Here is a 15067-nt window from a genome sequence, read left to right as displayed (position 1 = left end):
TAGTTTCGTGCCTAAAGGAGGGTTGAGAATGGGGAAATAAGACCATACGAACTTCCATCTAACACAACGCTGCTGAAGGTTGTTGACCTTTTCAGCATAAAACACCAACCAGCTATGGCTTTCGTTTAAAACTACTCCGGCCCCCTCACTAATCAAATTTCCATGGGACTGTCATTGTAACTAGACTCTCCGCCCTAGATGCTTTTAGAAACCCTTTTAGTGAATTATTAGGAGATGAAGCAGTAGGACACCACAACTGGGATGTAGAGCACGATGCAATAGAAAACTCAATTAACAAAGTCTGGATCACTGAGGTTAGGAATATAATTTAGAAGTTAAAAAACAGTAAGGCTGTTGTATATACCGTATGTGTGACGTTTAAATCGCAAAAATAGCATTGGAAATGAGCAAATTTAGTTTATGAAAAAACGACAGAAGTTGCAATAAAATGTTTAATAACAAAAGTTTTTTTAAAGAATGCGCTTTTTTTAATGAGACAATAAAACTACGTCTGTTTTAATAACAATGCATGTTATGAATTGTAATAGTATATATATATATATATATATATATATGTGCACAAGTGTGGGGAACATGTAAAGACCGAGCACGAAGCGCAAAAACTCGCTTTGTTCTTTTGAATGTTAAGCTTTTTTTTAAGCGTTCATATTATTGTTGGAAGATTAAACTATTTTGTTGAAAATCCGCTCTTTTCAAAATTAATTTTTTCAACTAATAATTTAACTATTCTATTTTTTATTATAATGTATGTATTTTTTGTCAATTGACCATTTTATGGTACAAAATTAATCTTTTTTATTGTATAGTTAAGGGGGGTTTCTACTTTGTTGAGCCGAAATCCGGCTGTTTCTTTGGGAATATTTTTTGAGAAAGTATAAAAGATAGGATGCTGAAATTTTCCACAATTGTTTGTCCATGTTTATTGTAGTACCACAAAATTTGTTGGATCGTTACATAAAAATGGGGGAGGGGGCACTAATCAATGGCGGGTGGTCGGCCGCGACTTTTCCCGCTGGTGGAAGATCTGTCCGCTGTAAAAAAATCTGAAACAAAAATTCAAAATATTTTCTTAATCTATACACTATAGCACACAAAGTAGAGGGGAATGAAGAAGAAAAAATGAAAAATGAGGAAATTATGAGATTTTGAAAAAAAATTTGATTTTTTCACGTTTTTTTGCTACTAATTATTTTTCTAAACAAACAATTTTCTATATTTTTTTATGACTGTAGTCTACTTTGTGCGGACACCTTCTGAGAACATGGCAAAAAAGTTTAATAGAGATTGCTCAATTTTTGCGCCGTGTGTGACTTCCACCAACACGGAAAACGTGGTTTTGAGAAAAAAGCGTTCAAAGTTTTTCATAAAAAACGCAAAAAATTACGTTGAACTTTTGCGCTTTAATTACACTTATTCATCATTTCGTATTTTTTCGGGGTCGCTGATTTTAAATCTGCCATCAAATTTGCAAAATTCATTTGCTTAAACAATTTTTATAAACAATTAAAAAAAAATACAATTTTTAAATGATGGATATGCTTTCCATATTTTTCGATATCACTGATTTCAAATCTGGCACTATTTTTGCAATAAAAAATTATTTAAACAATTTATTTAATAAAAACTATTGCAAAATGACTTTTTTCCAAGATGCATATGATTTTTATATTTAAAGCGGTCAGAAATCACGAATTTAACATCATATTTACAACAATTATTTATTTAAATAAAGTTCAGGAAATTTGAACAATTTTTATTGAAAAAATTTTTAAACAAATCACAATTTTTTAATGAAGCATATGCTTTCCATAGCTTTCGATATCACTTATTTCAAATCTGGTACTATTTTCGCAATAAAAAATTATTTAAACAATTTATTTAATCAAAACTATTGCAAAATTACTTTTTCCAAGATTCATATGATTTTCATAGTTGAAGCGGTCAGAAATCAAGAATTTGACATCAGATTTACAACAATCATTTGTTTAAATAAAGTTCAGAAAATGAGAGTACTTACGCCTAGTCAGCTATGCCATGTCCATACAAGCCACCTTCCCTATTCACGTGAAAAACAAGCCTAAAATCGGAACCAGTTTCGCCGCCGGAGAGTACCCGGCCGCTGCAGCCCAGCGCGTTTGACACCGCTCCATTCAACGGCCCATAACTTTCGGAATTTTTTACATTTTGACTTGAAATTTTCCAGGTATATTTTTGAAACGTATATCTATCCGAAAATGCAAAATTAAAAAAAAAACGATTTTGTTGACCCAATAAAGTAGGAACCCCCGTTAACTTCTTGGTTCAAAATTCAGCCAGTTTTTTAAAAAATGTATTGTTATAGTAACAGATCCATGTTCGATTAAAATTTTAAATTGATGTATTTTATTAAAAGTTTATTCCTTTTGATGAAAATTTGATCTTTTTTGGTCAAAAACGGAAGTGTTTGGTTGCTGATTTCATAGAGAATTGAACAATTTTGTTGAAAGTTCGTCTTTTTTGGTTGAATCCGATCTTTTTTAATATAAAACCAAAATTGTATCTAGTTGACATAGCAACTATTACATTTTTCATTGAGAATTAAATTTTTTATCAAATTTGACTCTTTTAATTGAAATTTAAAATTACTATTCATTTAGTTATAAATTCAACTATTTTCATAAAAATTAATTTCTTGTTTTCGTAATTTCGAATAGAAAATTAATCTTTTTGGATTGAAAATTCAACTGTCCTCTCAAAAATTTATATTTTTAGCTTGATAATGCAACGATTCGATTGAAACTACAGCTGATTTTGGTTGAAGATTAATCTTTTTTGTTTAAAAATTCGACCACATTTTAGCAAATTCATCTGTTAGGTTCGAAATTCAACTACTATATAAAAGCAATTTTCCATTTGCTTGACAGTTTAACAATTTTGTCTTGAATGTAAATTTTTTATTGATAATTCGTTTTTATTTGAAAATTCAACTCTTCTGATCAAAATGACCTTTTTTTCGAAAATTTAACTATTTTGTTGAAAAATCGTCTTTTTTAATAGAAAATTCCTTCTTTTCGATTAAAACATCACCTTTTTGGCTTAAATATTCGACTGCTTGGTTAAAAATGCAACTTTAAATGGTTGCTTTTAATTCTTTTTTGTTTAAAAATTCAAACTATTTGGTTAAAAAATTAACTTTTTTGTTAAAAATTCGTATCTTTTGGTTAAAAGTTCAATTATTTGGTCGTAAATGTAAAACGGTTTAATCTAAAATTTGGTGACAGGTGAAGAGTTGAAGTCTATGAAGGGATGTAAGGAGCGAGGACGTGGGATGATGTTTGTTAGAGTAGGAGTGGCTGAAATGTGTAACAAATGATAAGGAGCAGAGAAGGAGATGAATGAACAGCTGAGAGGAAAAAATAAGAGAGAATGTGCAGAAAGAAACAGATGGATGGCTGAGTACAGGAGTATGATGGAAGAAATGGTGGCAGGGTAAGGGAAGTGGTATAGAGAGAGGCTGAATAATATGGAAAGAGGTATGTGATTGGAAAAAGTAGTGGGCATATTCTGGGGACTGGGGAGATATGTGAAGTGAGGGTGATAGAAGAAATAGGGAGAGAAAAATTGTGAAGAGGAAGGGTAAGCTTAAGAAAGAGGGACGTACAGAAAGCCGTGCAGAAATCCTGATGTGGGCCTGGTAATTCTAATAGAATGGAGATTACGTTCTAATAAAAAAGTATTTTCATTAATATTTAATTAGAAATGTACTTTTCTGGGAATCTGTTGAAGATTGAAGATTTGAGAAAAACCTGTTGTCATCCGAACCATATACTTGTATATGCTGATTGAGGAAGAAGCCAATAATCTTTCAGCAAGTTATAGCACCTATTTTCTTGCGAACCAATCAAATTTTTATAACTTATTCACTTTTTGTTTTGAACAATAATTATTCTATCACTTGGGTTTAAAAAATAACCAAAATCGGGTGTTCACACTTGTACAAAGCCATCCTTCTTCTTTTTCTTGGTAAGAGTCCCGTGCAAATTTGTAAATATCAGTTTTTCTGTCAATCTCTCAAACATCACAGGAACTCCTTAGCCACTACGAATTCTAATATAAGGTAAACAATGATCAAAGTTCGTTTAAGTTCTAAGCAATCCCTCCTAGACAGTCCGCCTGTTACAACCAATCCTCTTAAATGATAGGGACAGGAGAAGGAACCGGCAGCGCAGGACAGAACTCACATCAAAGTTACATCACCAGGTTGCTCTCCCCTCAAAAAAGCGCCCTAGTTCGCACTTTTATTCTGCAGTAGGATAAAATACTATGTCCCTGACATTGAAAGTCTCAGAAGGTAAGTCTGGGCGGATTAGATTTATGTAGCGATGCAGCGCAGGCCGATCAAAAGCATGCGAGGGGCATTGATAGAAAAGATGCTGGAGGTTCCTAAGTTCAGCACCACAGTCACAACTCGCATAAATATTTCACCCCATCCGGATAAAGTGATCATTCGTGCAGATGTGAGAAGTTCTAAATCTCCTGATGAGTCTTGTGAGTAGTGCATCTTAGAATCATGTCCTTCTAGTTTTCACATTACTGCAAGAAGAATATTTGTCCCGAAAACCTTCCGGCTTTTCATAGGACCAGCTTGATGGCGTCCAAAATTATTAAAGTTTCGCTGAAAAACGGTGCGGAAGTTGGAAATAGTAAACCCCTTAAAGATAGTCAGCAGGAGACAAGGCCAACCTCGTGACCTCTGCCGCAGTTTCCTATCTGGCAACGCGCAAGTGCGAAAAGATGCAAGCAAACTGAAAGGAGAGCCCAGTATGTTCCGCCAAGGTGGCCTGATTTTCAATAAAGCTAGCCAGAACATGGCCAGAAGAATCAAATAGTCTGTTCTATTACTTATGAGAGCCTCGGGAGAATCTGTCGAGATAACCATGTCTCGCAGCTAGTTGCAGGGTAAAAAAAGCACGACTAGCCTAACCAAACCGTAACTTTAACGACCCATCGATTTAATCCCTAAAAGAAATGCCCAATTCAGACCAATGTCCAGCAACGAATCCAAGTCCACTCACTCCTTTTCGAAATAAGAAGGACTCATTGTGGTGTCATGAGTGGGTTCTTACTTTATCTAAAATTCCTTAAAATGAATCTGTTCGCCGAAAGTGATCTCCGAAGAATCAAACTAGCAGAGGAACGTATGCTCCCAAGAGCAACTTATAGAAAAGCTTATTGGACACTGTCAAGGACCATTAATTCTAGTTAATTTGCTTTGAAAAAGAGGAGAGGTATCGACTCTAAACAAGCCCTATCAGCCCATTATGCACTGTGAGAAGCAAAGAAGGGAACGCTCCACAGGTAACCCTATAGATGATGCGCATGGTGTTCATCCTAAGTTGAGCTCTCGTCAAGGCACATAATTGTCATTTAAGCTTGTAAAACTGAAGTAGTCGTACTCACGTGACAGAAGCACTTTGGTGACTCAGTCGAATTTAACGAGACAGGAGTGTCCGTTAAGTCCGCAAAAGTCGTAAGATACCTTGCGGTGGAAAATCTTTCCAGGCTTATGCCTAACATCCGAGGTCCCAGAGCGAGTGAGCGGAAAACGCTGATGAGTGTGGCTCACTCGATACTTCTATATGGAGCGGAGATTTGGGTTGACGCACTCAATGTCCCAAAATACCAAAACCGAATGGTCTTGGTTCAGAGACGATGCGCCATGCGTGTAGCGAGTTCCTATCGAACAGTCTCTGCACTGGCAGTAATGGTTGTAGCGGGAGTAATCCCTATTGCTCTTCTTGCTAAGGAGAGAAAAAGAATCTACAATAGGTGCCAATCGGAGGATGATCGTTCACAAATTAAAACTGAGCGCAGCTCCGGATTTACCATGGGGCACAGTAAGGCTAGTGCCCCAGACCCCAGGGGGCCCCTAAGCCCAGAAAATTAATAAAGTTTACAGCAAAATTTGGATTTTCTCTGCCCTTAAGAGGGCCCCTTCGAGGTTCAACCCCAGGCCCCGAAAAATGTTAATCCGGCGTTGGAGAGGCGTCCCCATAGTTTGGCAGAGGTCATTCTCGAGCCAGCGAGCCCAAAAAGAGATACCTCTCTCTTCTACCGAGGACGATGCGCTCCATTGCAGAAGCAACCGATTATTATATTATTAAGCGTCAGACAGCAAGACATTCACCTACAGTATCGAAGGCCGGCGAGCCCGAGGAGAGACACCCGTCTCTCCTGCCGAGGACAACGCGTATACTGAAGGGAGGATAAGCTGCAGCGAACTACATGCCAAGCAGGTAAATACTGTTTATACTTTTTCATAGTAATGTCAGCGGGAAGCCGAGGCACAGCTTATTGGCCTATAACCCATGTTCCTGAAACAATGTCCAAAGCCAGTGCAAGTGTGTCGCTTCCGCCATAAAAACCTGTCATTTCGACTGTCACCATGGATTCTGCGCAGTCCACCGATGATCTTCCCCTTTTTAACCCAAACTTAAGTTCAGGGAGCCAATCCTCATGTTCGGTGATATATTTTTAAATTTTCTTCGTGATCTGCAATAGATAGAGCCAATAGTGTAGGAATAAGGGTTTACCCATGGAGGACCCATTGGTCTAGAATATATATGGTTCTATAAAAATTTCCTCTTTCTTATATAAATCTATTAAAATTCTTACAAATTTTCCTTTGACTCATTTAGAATAAAGTTTTTCCCATAGAGAAATGGAGTGGGATTTGGTTAACAAGAATGAGAGTTCTGGGTTGGAGAGTAGAGGGAATAACAAGAGAAGATTAACGGAGAATAGAGAGAGGGGCAACTTTATTAAATATGATGATGACAGAAATAATTAGGCTGGATGAGGTGCAGGTGAACAGAAAAGGGACAGATAAGGTGATTTAAGTGAAAGGGATTGAAAAGAGTAAATAAGTAACAAAGAAAGGGTGACCAGGGTGTCTGGTAAAGGGGATTGAGGTTGGTAGAATAGTAGACTGAGAGTGATATATGCAATATTGTGTTAGAAGAGATTTGGTAGGGATATGAAACAGTGACTAGAGCTAAAGGCGTTGTATTCAGTGAGAATTTAGTGTATAAGAAGGTCGGAATTGTTGTGGATATATGGGAAGGATGTTGTGAAGGAGGGATTTTGTGGGTATATGGGAGATGAACAAGAGTCCACAAGGAATTGATAGTAGGGGAGGATGAAAGATTTTGAAAGGTTTGGTTGCATAGGAGAGGGTTCTTTATAGAGAAGGGAGGAGGTATAAGGAATAATAAGGCTTTGGAGTGAGAAAGCTGATTAGTGTTAGAGAAGATAGAGTATTAATTTGCACCATTCTTGCAGAAGAATCACCGGATCTGCTTATCCGTAAAAAGCGGATAATTGATCAAACGGCCAGTGGACGTTATCCAGAGTGGCTTCACAGAGCTCCTTACATTGTCAACATTTTAAGAAATGGTATTAGTCACTGCGCAGGCGTTATATTAGAATCCGATATCATTTTAACTGTGACTAACTGTATTTCGGCAAAGTCTTATACTAGATTCTCTATTTTATCTGGTTCACCGATGAGAAACCAAGGATTCCGTCACAATATAACAAAAAGATTATTAACCTCAGCGTCAGGCTTAGGTAAATTTTCCAACAATCTTCAAGAGGACCAATTCATTCAGGGGCAATTCATTCCAGTAGAACTAATTTGACCAATTTTGTTGTACAGCCATATTTAAAATTATTCCACCGATTAACTTCCACCAAGATGGTAATGCAAAAATTGAACTCTTTACGGGAGTCTTACCCCCAAATCCATTTGGACGATTTAGTGGCTGGGGATGCACTGGCAGATGGCGACGTGGGTAAGTTTCCATTTCTTTTATTTTGTTTACAAATGCTTTAAAAAATATTTATTTCTCTCATTTCAGGAGAAATATATATCCTAAGCAGTTAATGATAACCCGACTGCCCATTATTTCCGAGCAGGACTGTAGACACGCTACTCCTAATCCTGTTAGACGTATTTGTACTCTTGATACCAGTAGAAGAAGGGGCACTTGCACGGGTGATGAAGGTGGTCCTCTTGTTTCTATTCGTAATAACCAACTCATTGGTGTGCTGCTTTTTAGCAGTTTTGAAGTTGGGATATATCCAGACATTTTTGTTAACCTTATTGAACCATTCGAACAGCAATGGGTCACTTACAATATGAATATTCTTCGAAACTAATTGTACACTCATGTAGGGCTGTCATTTTTTTAACTAGTTTTCTCCTACCCTCGATAATGGTCCGAATCCCCAAAAATTGGAAATCATACACGTTTCTATCAGATTTGTTAACTTTGCAGAAATTGTGCGCATTTTCTATCGTCATTAACTAAGAATGGACAAATAGTGTGAGAAAATCTAGACTATTGTGGGTGGTGGAGATTTTTCTTTATATTTTAAATGCCTAGTATCACACAAAGTGTTTTTAATAAACTTAATTTTCTGCCGAACTAAGATTATTCTGGTTTTACTTTCGATTTTCAACGAAGAAAATGAGTGGAAAAACTTTAAAAATTCGATTATCCTACGTCTTGGATTTTTACCGAAAATAACTGCAATTTCTAAAACATATACTTTATTTTAATAAATTCTAAAGACCCAAATAAAGATATGAAAAATTTATTGTAGAAAATTTGCTCACATTAGTCTTTTCTCTTCCAGAGATTACAAAATAACTTGCATAGCTTATTTCTTGACGGATTATAGATTTTTCTTTTAGTGAAATTCTTCATTAAATTTTAAAGGGATCTGAGGGAAAAATGCTTAATTTCTTGTTTTGTTTAAACTTTTGCATTATTTTAAATAGCACGGAAAAATTTCTTTTTGGCTACCTTATGGATTGTCCATAAACCTTTTTACCAATTTGAGGAGGGGGGTCATGCAAAAAACTATGATTGGTAACAGGTTGGGGAGGGGTCCAGTGGAAGTAATGTTACGAAATTAGGTAACATTTAGTATAAGTTTCTGGATAATAAATTTTAAGAAAGTTTGCGAATTATACGAAAGAAGTCCATGCAACGTTACAATTCAATAAGAACGCAGTCATCCTGAAAATTCTTTTCATAATTCAGTCTTCAAACTCTTTCACATATTCCCCTATTTTCCCCTTTTTAAAAAATATCTGTTTCTTCTCATGTTTTCACGAAATTTCGCTTTTTTTCTCGATTTCTCGTTTAAATATTTTTTTGGTTAACAATTCTATTATTTGATTGAAAATTTAATTATTTCGTTGACATTGGAAGTATATGGTTAAAAACTCATATTCTTTGAACAAAAATTGAACAACTTGGTTGAAGGTTGTACTGAATTTTTAAAAATTGATCTTTTTGATAAAAATCTATCTCTTTGGTGGAAAATTACAAAATTCATTTCTTTTTTTGGTTAAAAATTAAAATATCAAACTTGCAGTTGTAAATTTATCTTTTTTAGTTGAAAATTCATGTACTTTATTAAAAATTTGTGTTTTTTAGTAGAAAATTAATCTTCTTAGCTAAAAATTCACCTTTTTCGTTAAAAATGTATCTCTTTGGTTCAAACATTAACTATTTTGTTAAACATTCGTATTTTTTATTGCATCCAGCTGTTTTTCTTTGGAATAAAAATCTTTTTTGATTAAAATGTCATCAATTACACTTTTCATTGAGAATTCGTTTTTTTTGTTTGAAAATTCAACTACCAGGATGAAAGTTTAACAGCTTTGTAAAAATCAATTTTTTGTGAAGATTCATCAGTTTAGTCGAAAATTTATTTTCATAGTGGAAAAGTTAAACCTTTTTTTGACTGAACATATAACCATTCCATTTTTGGTTGGAAATACATTTTTTAAATTGAAAATTGATTTTTTCTAAAAGAAAATTCAATGCTTGGTTAAAAATGCATGTATTTTGTTGAGGATTCAAGTATTTTGCTGAAAACTTTTAATTTTTGGATAAATTTAACAGTTTTTTTTATTTTAAACTAAAATAGGTTTTTATTAAAATATCAAGTATTACAGGTTTCGTTGAGAATTGTTCTGGATCAAAAAAATTTGTCTTTTTGGCTTAAATAAAAACAATTTTGTAGAAAGTAAAAAATTAAAATTTTTGTTTAAAATTTTTACTTTCGAGGTAAAAATTGATAGTGTCGGTTTAAAAATTTAACTTTTTTGTGAAAAGTTTATCCAATTTGTTGAAAATTCGTCTTTTTGTTTAGAAAATAAATCTTTTTTTTTGAAAAGTCATTTTTTTGCCTGCGGATTCAACCATTTTGTTAAAAACTCGTTTCTTTGTGTCAATTTAACTAGAAGAAAATTAATTTTTTATACTGAAAATGTAATTATTCCATTTTTAGTTGAAAACTGATTTGTTTTTGAAGATTAATTTTTCAAACAGAAATTGTAGCCGTTCAACTTTTGATTAAAAAATCATTTTCTTTTCTTTAATCAATGAATTGGTTGAAAATTCAACAATTTTCGTACACTGAAAGAAATTTTATAATAATACTTGATATTTCAATATTCATAATTGATATAGTCGATTACGATTTAGGGAAATCGTGTGAATATAAAAATTCTTGTTAGCCTAATTACGAAACTTTACAATTATAATATGAAAATCTAATATCTTTAGAACAAAAATTGGTATATTCAATAGCAAAGATTGATATTTTATGTATTAAAACGCAGAATAAGAAAAATTGATAATGACATATTCAAATAATATAAAAGCAATTATAGAAATTAATAGATTGAGGTACAAAAGTTAATATAAATATTCTACAAATTAATATAGTCAAAGAGAAAGTGAAAGGTATTAAGATATATTTTTATTTTCTGTGGACACGTGTTTTCCAGTGTTTTGTTTTTGAAGCAAGAGAGGTAATAATTGGCTAAAGTATACATTTTTTTATGATACTCAACTTACAAAATATAAAAGTTATTAGTTGAAAATTTCCAGGATTTTACCACTCAGGTTTTGAGCATTAGATTACAAAGCATTACTAAAGATTCTAGAAGGTTTCAATATATTCTAAAGATTTAAAAATATTTAAAAGGATTTTTAATGTTTTACAAAGATTTATGACCGTTTTACGAAGATTTTATGGATTTGAACGATTGAAAAGAGGCGTGTACATTAGGGTGGTCCAAAATCATACCTGTTGAAATTTTTTTTTATTAGAGGGAATGCCATCCCCCCTCCCATTTCATGTGGTTGCCGGAAAAAAAATTGCCTCCAAGTTTTACCCAAATCGGTTAATATTAAGACGTGACGCAAAGGCCCTGAAAATCCTATAAGATTAACATGGGGAAATTTTGGTTTTCGGAAAAATGGGATTCAGGTTTGATGCCCCCCCCCCATCCTTGTGGAGCCCCAAAAATGCCCCAAAAACTGAAATTGACATTTTTGCCAAAAATTTACACATTAATGCTCTTTTTTCCCCTTTTTTGCCATAAATTATTTTTGTTTGTCAAGTGGAATGTTTTAAGTATTTTTTAACTAATTAACAATGGTTTAAACAATTTATTTTTGTTACAATAATTTTTTTTCGTATCACTCATTGAAAGGTAGATTTTTTATGTTTGAACAATTGGACATTTTTAGGATTAATGATCTTTGTTTCAAGCATTTATTATTTGTTTAAACAATTAATTATTATTTGATTTAAATTTTTCTTAAAAATCAGTATAAATCTCTATTTAAAAAAAATTAGTTTGCTTTTCTGCTTCAGGGGATAGCCCTCGGTTTTCCTCAACCCGACCTACCCAACTTGTGCCTCCGAGCCTCACTCTGGCCTTCAAACTGCTTTCCTATATAAAAAACTGACTTCAAATATGGCAATTTGCACAAAGACGACAAGAAGCACATACTTTCCTCAAATTGTAAATTATTACAGATAGCTCAACTAACTACCTACAATTTAAATCACTTCATTATCTTCATTAGAACTGAAGATAGTGCGCTCGCATATTTATTCACAAAAAACGAACAATTATTTCTATTTTGTACATTTTTCGACGGCAATCTGTTCAGAAATGTGTATTGTGCCACCATGATTTTTTTCAGATTTTCCCTATTATTTTATCTATAAAAAACTATGCTTCAAAGTTCACTGTTTCTAAAAGCTATCGAATTTCATTATTTTTCATCAGATTTTCAGATCTGTAAGCCACAAATAATTTTCTGGAATATTACCTTCCGGCTCAATAACGTACAACATTTGCACCTTTAAAATGAGACCTTTTTCATTAACCTACCATTTTTTCTTCACATACTTATTCAACGTCAAAGCCAGAGGACTCGAATTTTCTCGCTGATAGTAGGCATGCCATTGCGGGGGTGATGCAATGAGGGGGGAGGTCTGCCACCTTTTGATGTCCCGCGAGAAAAATAGCAGCGCCAAAGATATTATAAACGTAGATGCGGTGCGGGCTTAGTTGCCCGCCATAAATATAGACGGCGCGTCCGGCGAAAAAAGTCACTTCCCCTTTACCCATCGCTCCCCGTAGAAAACACCTATCGATATAGTTTGCCAAGAGCCACTTGGAGCGCTGTAAGCAACTCTCGGCACACCTTCGAGGCGCACTGATGGTAAACTTAGCTTGGACAAAAACCATTTGGATTGAAAGTAAATTGCCAATTAAAACATTTTTATATTTATAACTTTGCAAAACTTGGATTTTTTAATAAATACCACAAATATTAGTCGATGAGTAATCTATATTACGGTTTCATATATTTTCCACTAATTCTAAAATTATTAATTATAATTTTCATTCTATATATTGTCTATATATAGTTTTTTAATACTATTTAGTTTTTATTTTTATTTTGGTGGTATGCAATTTCAACGGACTTTTTTAGACTATTCGTCTAATCAAGTTCTCGTATGTATTTTCCAATTCCTTAATTATTATATATTCTAACATTTTTATAAAAATATAATTATAATTCCAAGTGATAGGAAAATTGTTCTTTCGGTTTTTAAATGTTAAGACGACAGTTCGAAGCCAGATGACGTTTCGCATTGGCAAACAAGATTAGACGAACAGAATTTCACTGGCACATCCATAAAAAATATCATATTCCATAAAATATATTTTAAAATAAACTTTAAATCATTATAATTGATACAGCTGACTGGATATATATATATATATAATTAAAAATATGTCATAAGGACAACCGCAGGATTTCGCCGGGAGCGGGTGCTAATCTGAAAAATTGTATCCGCTTCCAGCGAAATCGCGGTAAAATTTCAGCCACAACCACGTCTCGCAACCATGAGATAGGTATATATATATTCGGTTTTGATTCCTCTTCGGTTCGGTTTTGATTCCTCTAGAATCAAACCGAAGGGCCTAGGACAAAGCCACCGAACGCGTCCTCGGGTTGCGGATACAGGGTCCCTGTACCAAGGGTTTCTGCTGAATATGGTTATAAAAATAAATAGGCAGTCGCGGACAATTGTCCAGGGTTGGTCCCGAAGGAATTAAACCCCCAGCGGAGGAGTGAAAACCATGCCGAAAGCTGAATAGCACCTGAGTGAGGTGTCTAGAACGGTGACTCTGCGATACCGGGCGGCCTCTCAGAGTACGTAGCCTTATCCTTGCATGCGGGGCTCTACAAGGATGGACGAACCCCTTTCCCTAGCTTCTCTTGGGAACAACAATGACAACACCAAAAATAGTTGTAGTAAGTGCGGTTCAAAACAACAGAACGCGCAGGGCTCCCGACAATGGGTCGGCCAACAATGCCGACCAATCTAGATCTAGGGGAGCCAATGAAAATGGATTCAATGCGATGGATCGGCGGGATCTCGCTACCTTTTGGTGGACGAAGCAACTGAATCACGACTTGCTAGATTGCTACGATGCGAGTGTGGCCCGTGAACGGGGTTACATGGCACGGCTGCATGCTCTGTGGTGCGAGAAACACCCGGAGCTATCGCACTTTTCGCAGCAACGTCTGCGAAACCATGCTGAACTACTCCGTAAAAGGGGCTATGTAAGCGGAACGCCTACTCTACCGCAGCTAGAACAAACCGGCAACAAAGAAAGAGAGGCAACACTAAGACCAACCGTGGGCAGGCATCCAATAGATGAAGAGCGATGCTTTACGATCCGGAGAAACATCAACACTAAGGTTTCTCTCAAGCCTAAAGATATGGCTGAAATGGATGACGAGCTTCGTGGACATTTTTTCGGCGAATCCGACCTCTGGGCTATCAATTATTGTGTGTATAATGCAGCGAGAGCTTTGGCCGATGCGAACCGTAAAACAAAACCAACGGCTGATCATAAGACCAAAGACGAATGCATCAACTTGCCATAAAGATAGGCAGTACTCATCCCGCATTCAATGTGTGATTGACTACATCACATCTGGCAGGAATTTTACCGCCAAGGTTCGAAAGTTCGCGCGCGAACTCCGGACCCGTTATCACACACTGAACAAGTCAAAGCTGCTGACCATCAGGCAGCATATTGTTGAGAGAATACGTATACTATCTGACGTTAAGAGAATTCTAGAGCGGAGGGAGAGGTGGGTCAGAGAAAATCAACAGTTTCTCTCTGACCCATCTCGACTCTTCCAAGACCCTCCAGTTAATGTCGAACACCCACCCAAACCAGAGGAGGTCGAAGTATTTTGGAGAGAAGTCTACGAAGTTCAGCATCGACTGTACGAAGACTCAGAAAATATAAATAGCTTCAAGGAGTTATGTGTTGCCCTCATAACACCTGATAAAGAATGCCCACCCATCACTACCGAGAAGGTAAAAAAAGTATTAAGAGGGATGAAGAACTATTCCGCACCGGGACCAGATTGCATCAAAACCTTCTGGTGGAAGAAGTTTTCTTCAACCCATCAGCATTTTGCCCGAAATTTTACCTCATATTTGAAGTCGGAAGAGCCGATTCCAGAGTGGTTGGTGGAAGGGCACACAATATTCCTGCCGAAAATAGGCAACTTAGCTGACCCGAAGAACCACAGGCCAATAACTTGTCTGAACACGCTTTATAAGATATTCACAGCTATCCTAAATGATAGGA

At 35.4% G+C, this 15067-nt stretch overlaps 2 protein-coding genes across 5 annotated transcripts in view; both read left to right on the top strand.

Annotated features, from left to right (window-relative positions):
• Nucleotides 1–8444, top strand: part of LOC117174266 (chymotrypsin-1-like) — a 27090-nt gene extending 18646 nt beyond the window's left edge. For 3 of the 4 annotated variants that reach the window (XM_033363203.1, XM_033363213.1, XM_033363186.1), the window contains 3 exons: nucleotides 7342–7629; nucleotides 7718–7853; nucleotides 7920–8444. In XM_033363203.1, coding sequence (XP_033219094.1) covers nucleotides 7566–7629; nucleotides 7718–7853; nucleotides 7920–8220 — 501 coding nt within the window. In that variant the 5' untranslated portion in view covers nucleotides 7342–7565 and the 3' untranslated portion in view covers nucleotides 8221–8444. Of the gene's footprint in view, nucleotides 1–5656; nucleotides 6297–7341; nucleotides 7630–7717; nucleotides 7854–7919 lie in introns of those variants that run through there. The other variant, XM_033363194.1, reaches the window with a different exon arrangement.
• On the top strand, nucleotides 5567–5947 carry LOC117179405. The gene has a single exon (XM_033371165.1). The coding sequence runs from the start codon at nucleotides 5567–5569 to the stop codon at nucleotides 5945–5947; it is 381 nt and encodes a 126-aa protein (XP_033227056.1).
• Nucleotides 8445–15067: the final 6623 nt, after the last annotated feature.

The sequence above is a fragment of the Belonocnema kinseyi genome, chromosome 1, assembly GCF_010883055.1.
Source record: "Belonocnema kinseyi isolate 2016_QV_RU_SX_M_011 chromosome 1, B_treatae_v1, whole genome shotgun sequence".
Lineage (NCBI taxonomy): Eukaryota > Metazoa > Arthropoda > Insecta > Hymenoptera > Cynipidae > Belonocnema > Belonocnema kinseyi.
The sequence above is the reverse complement of the archived record's forward strand: the minus strand, read 5'-3'. Positions and strand labels throughout refer to the sequence as shown.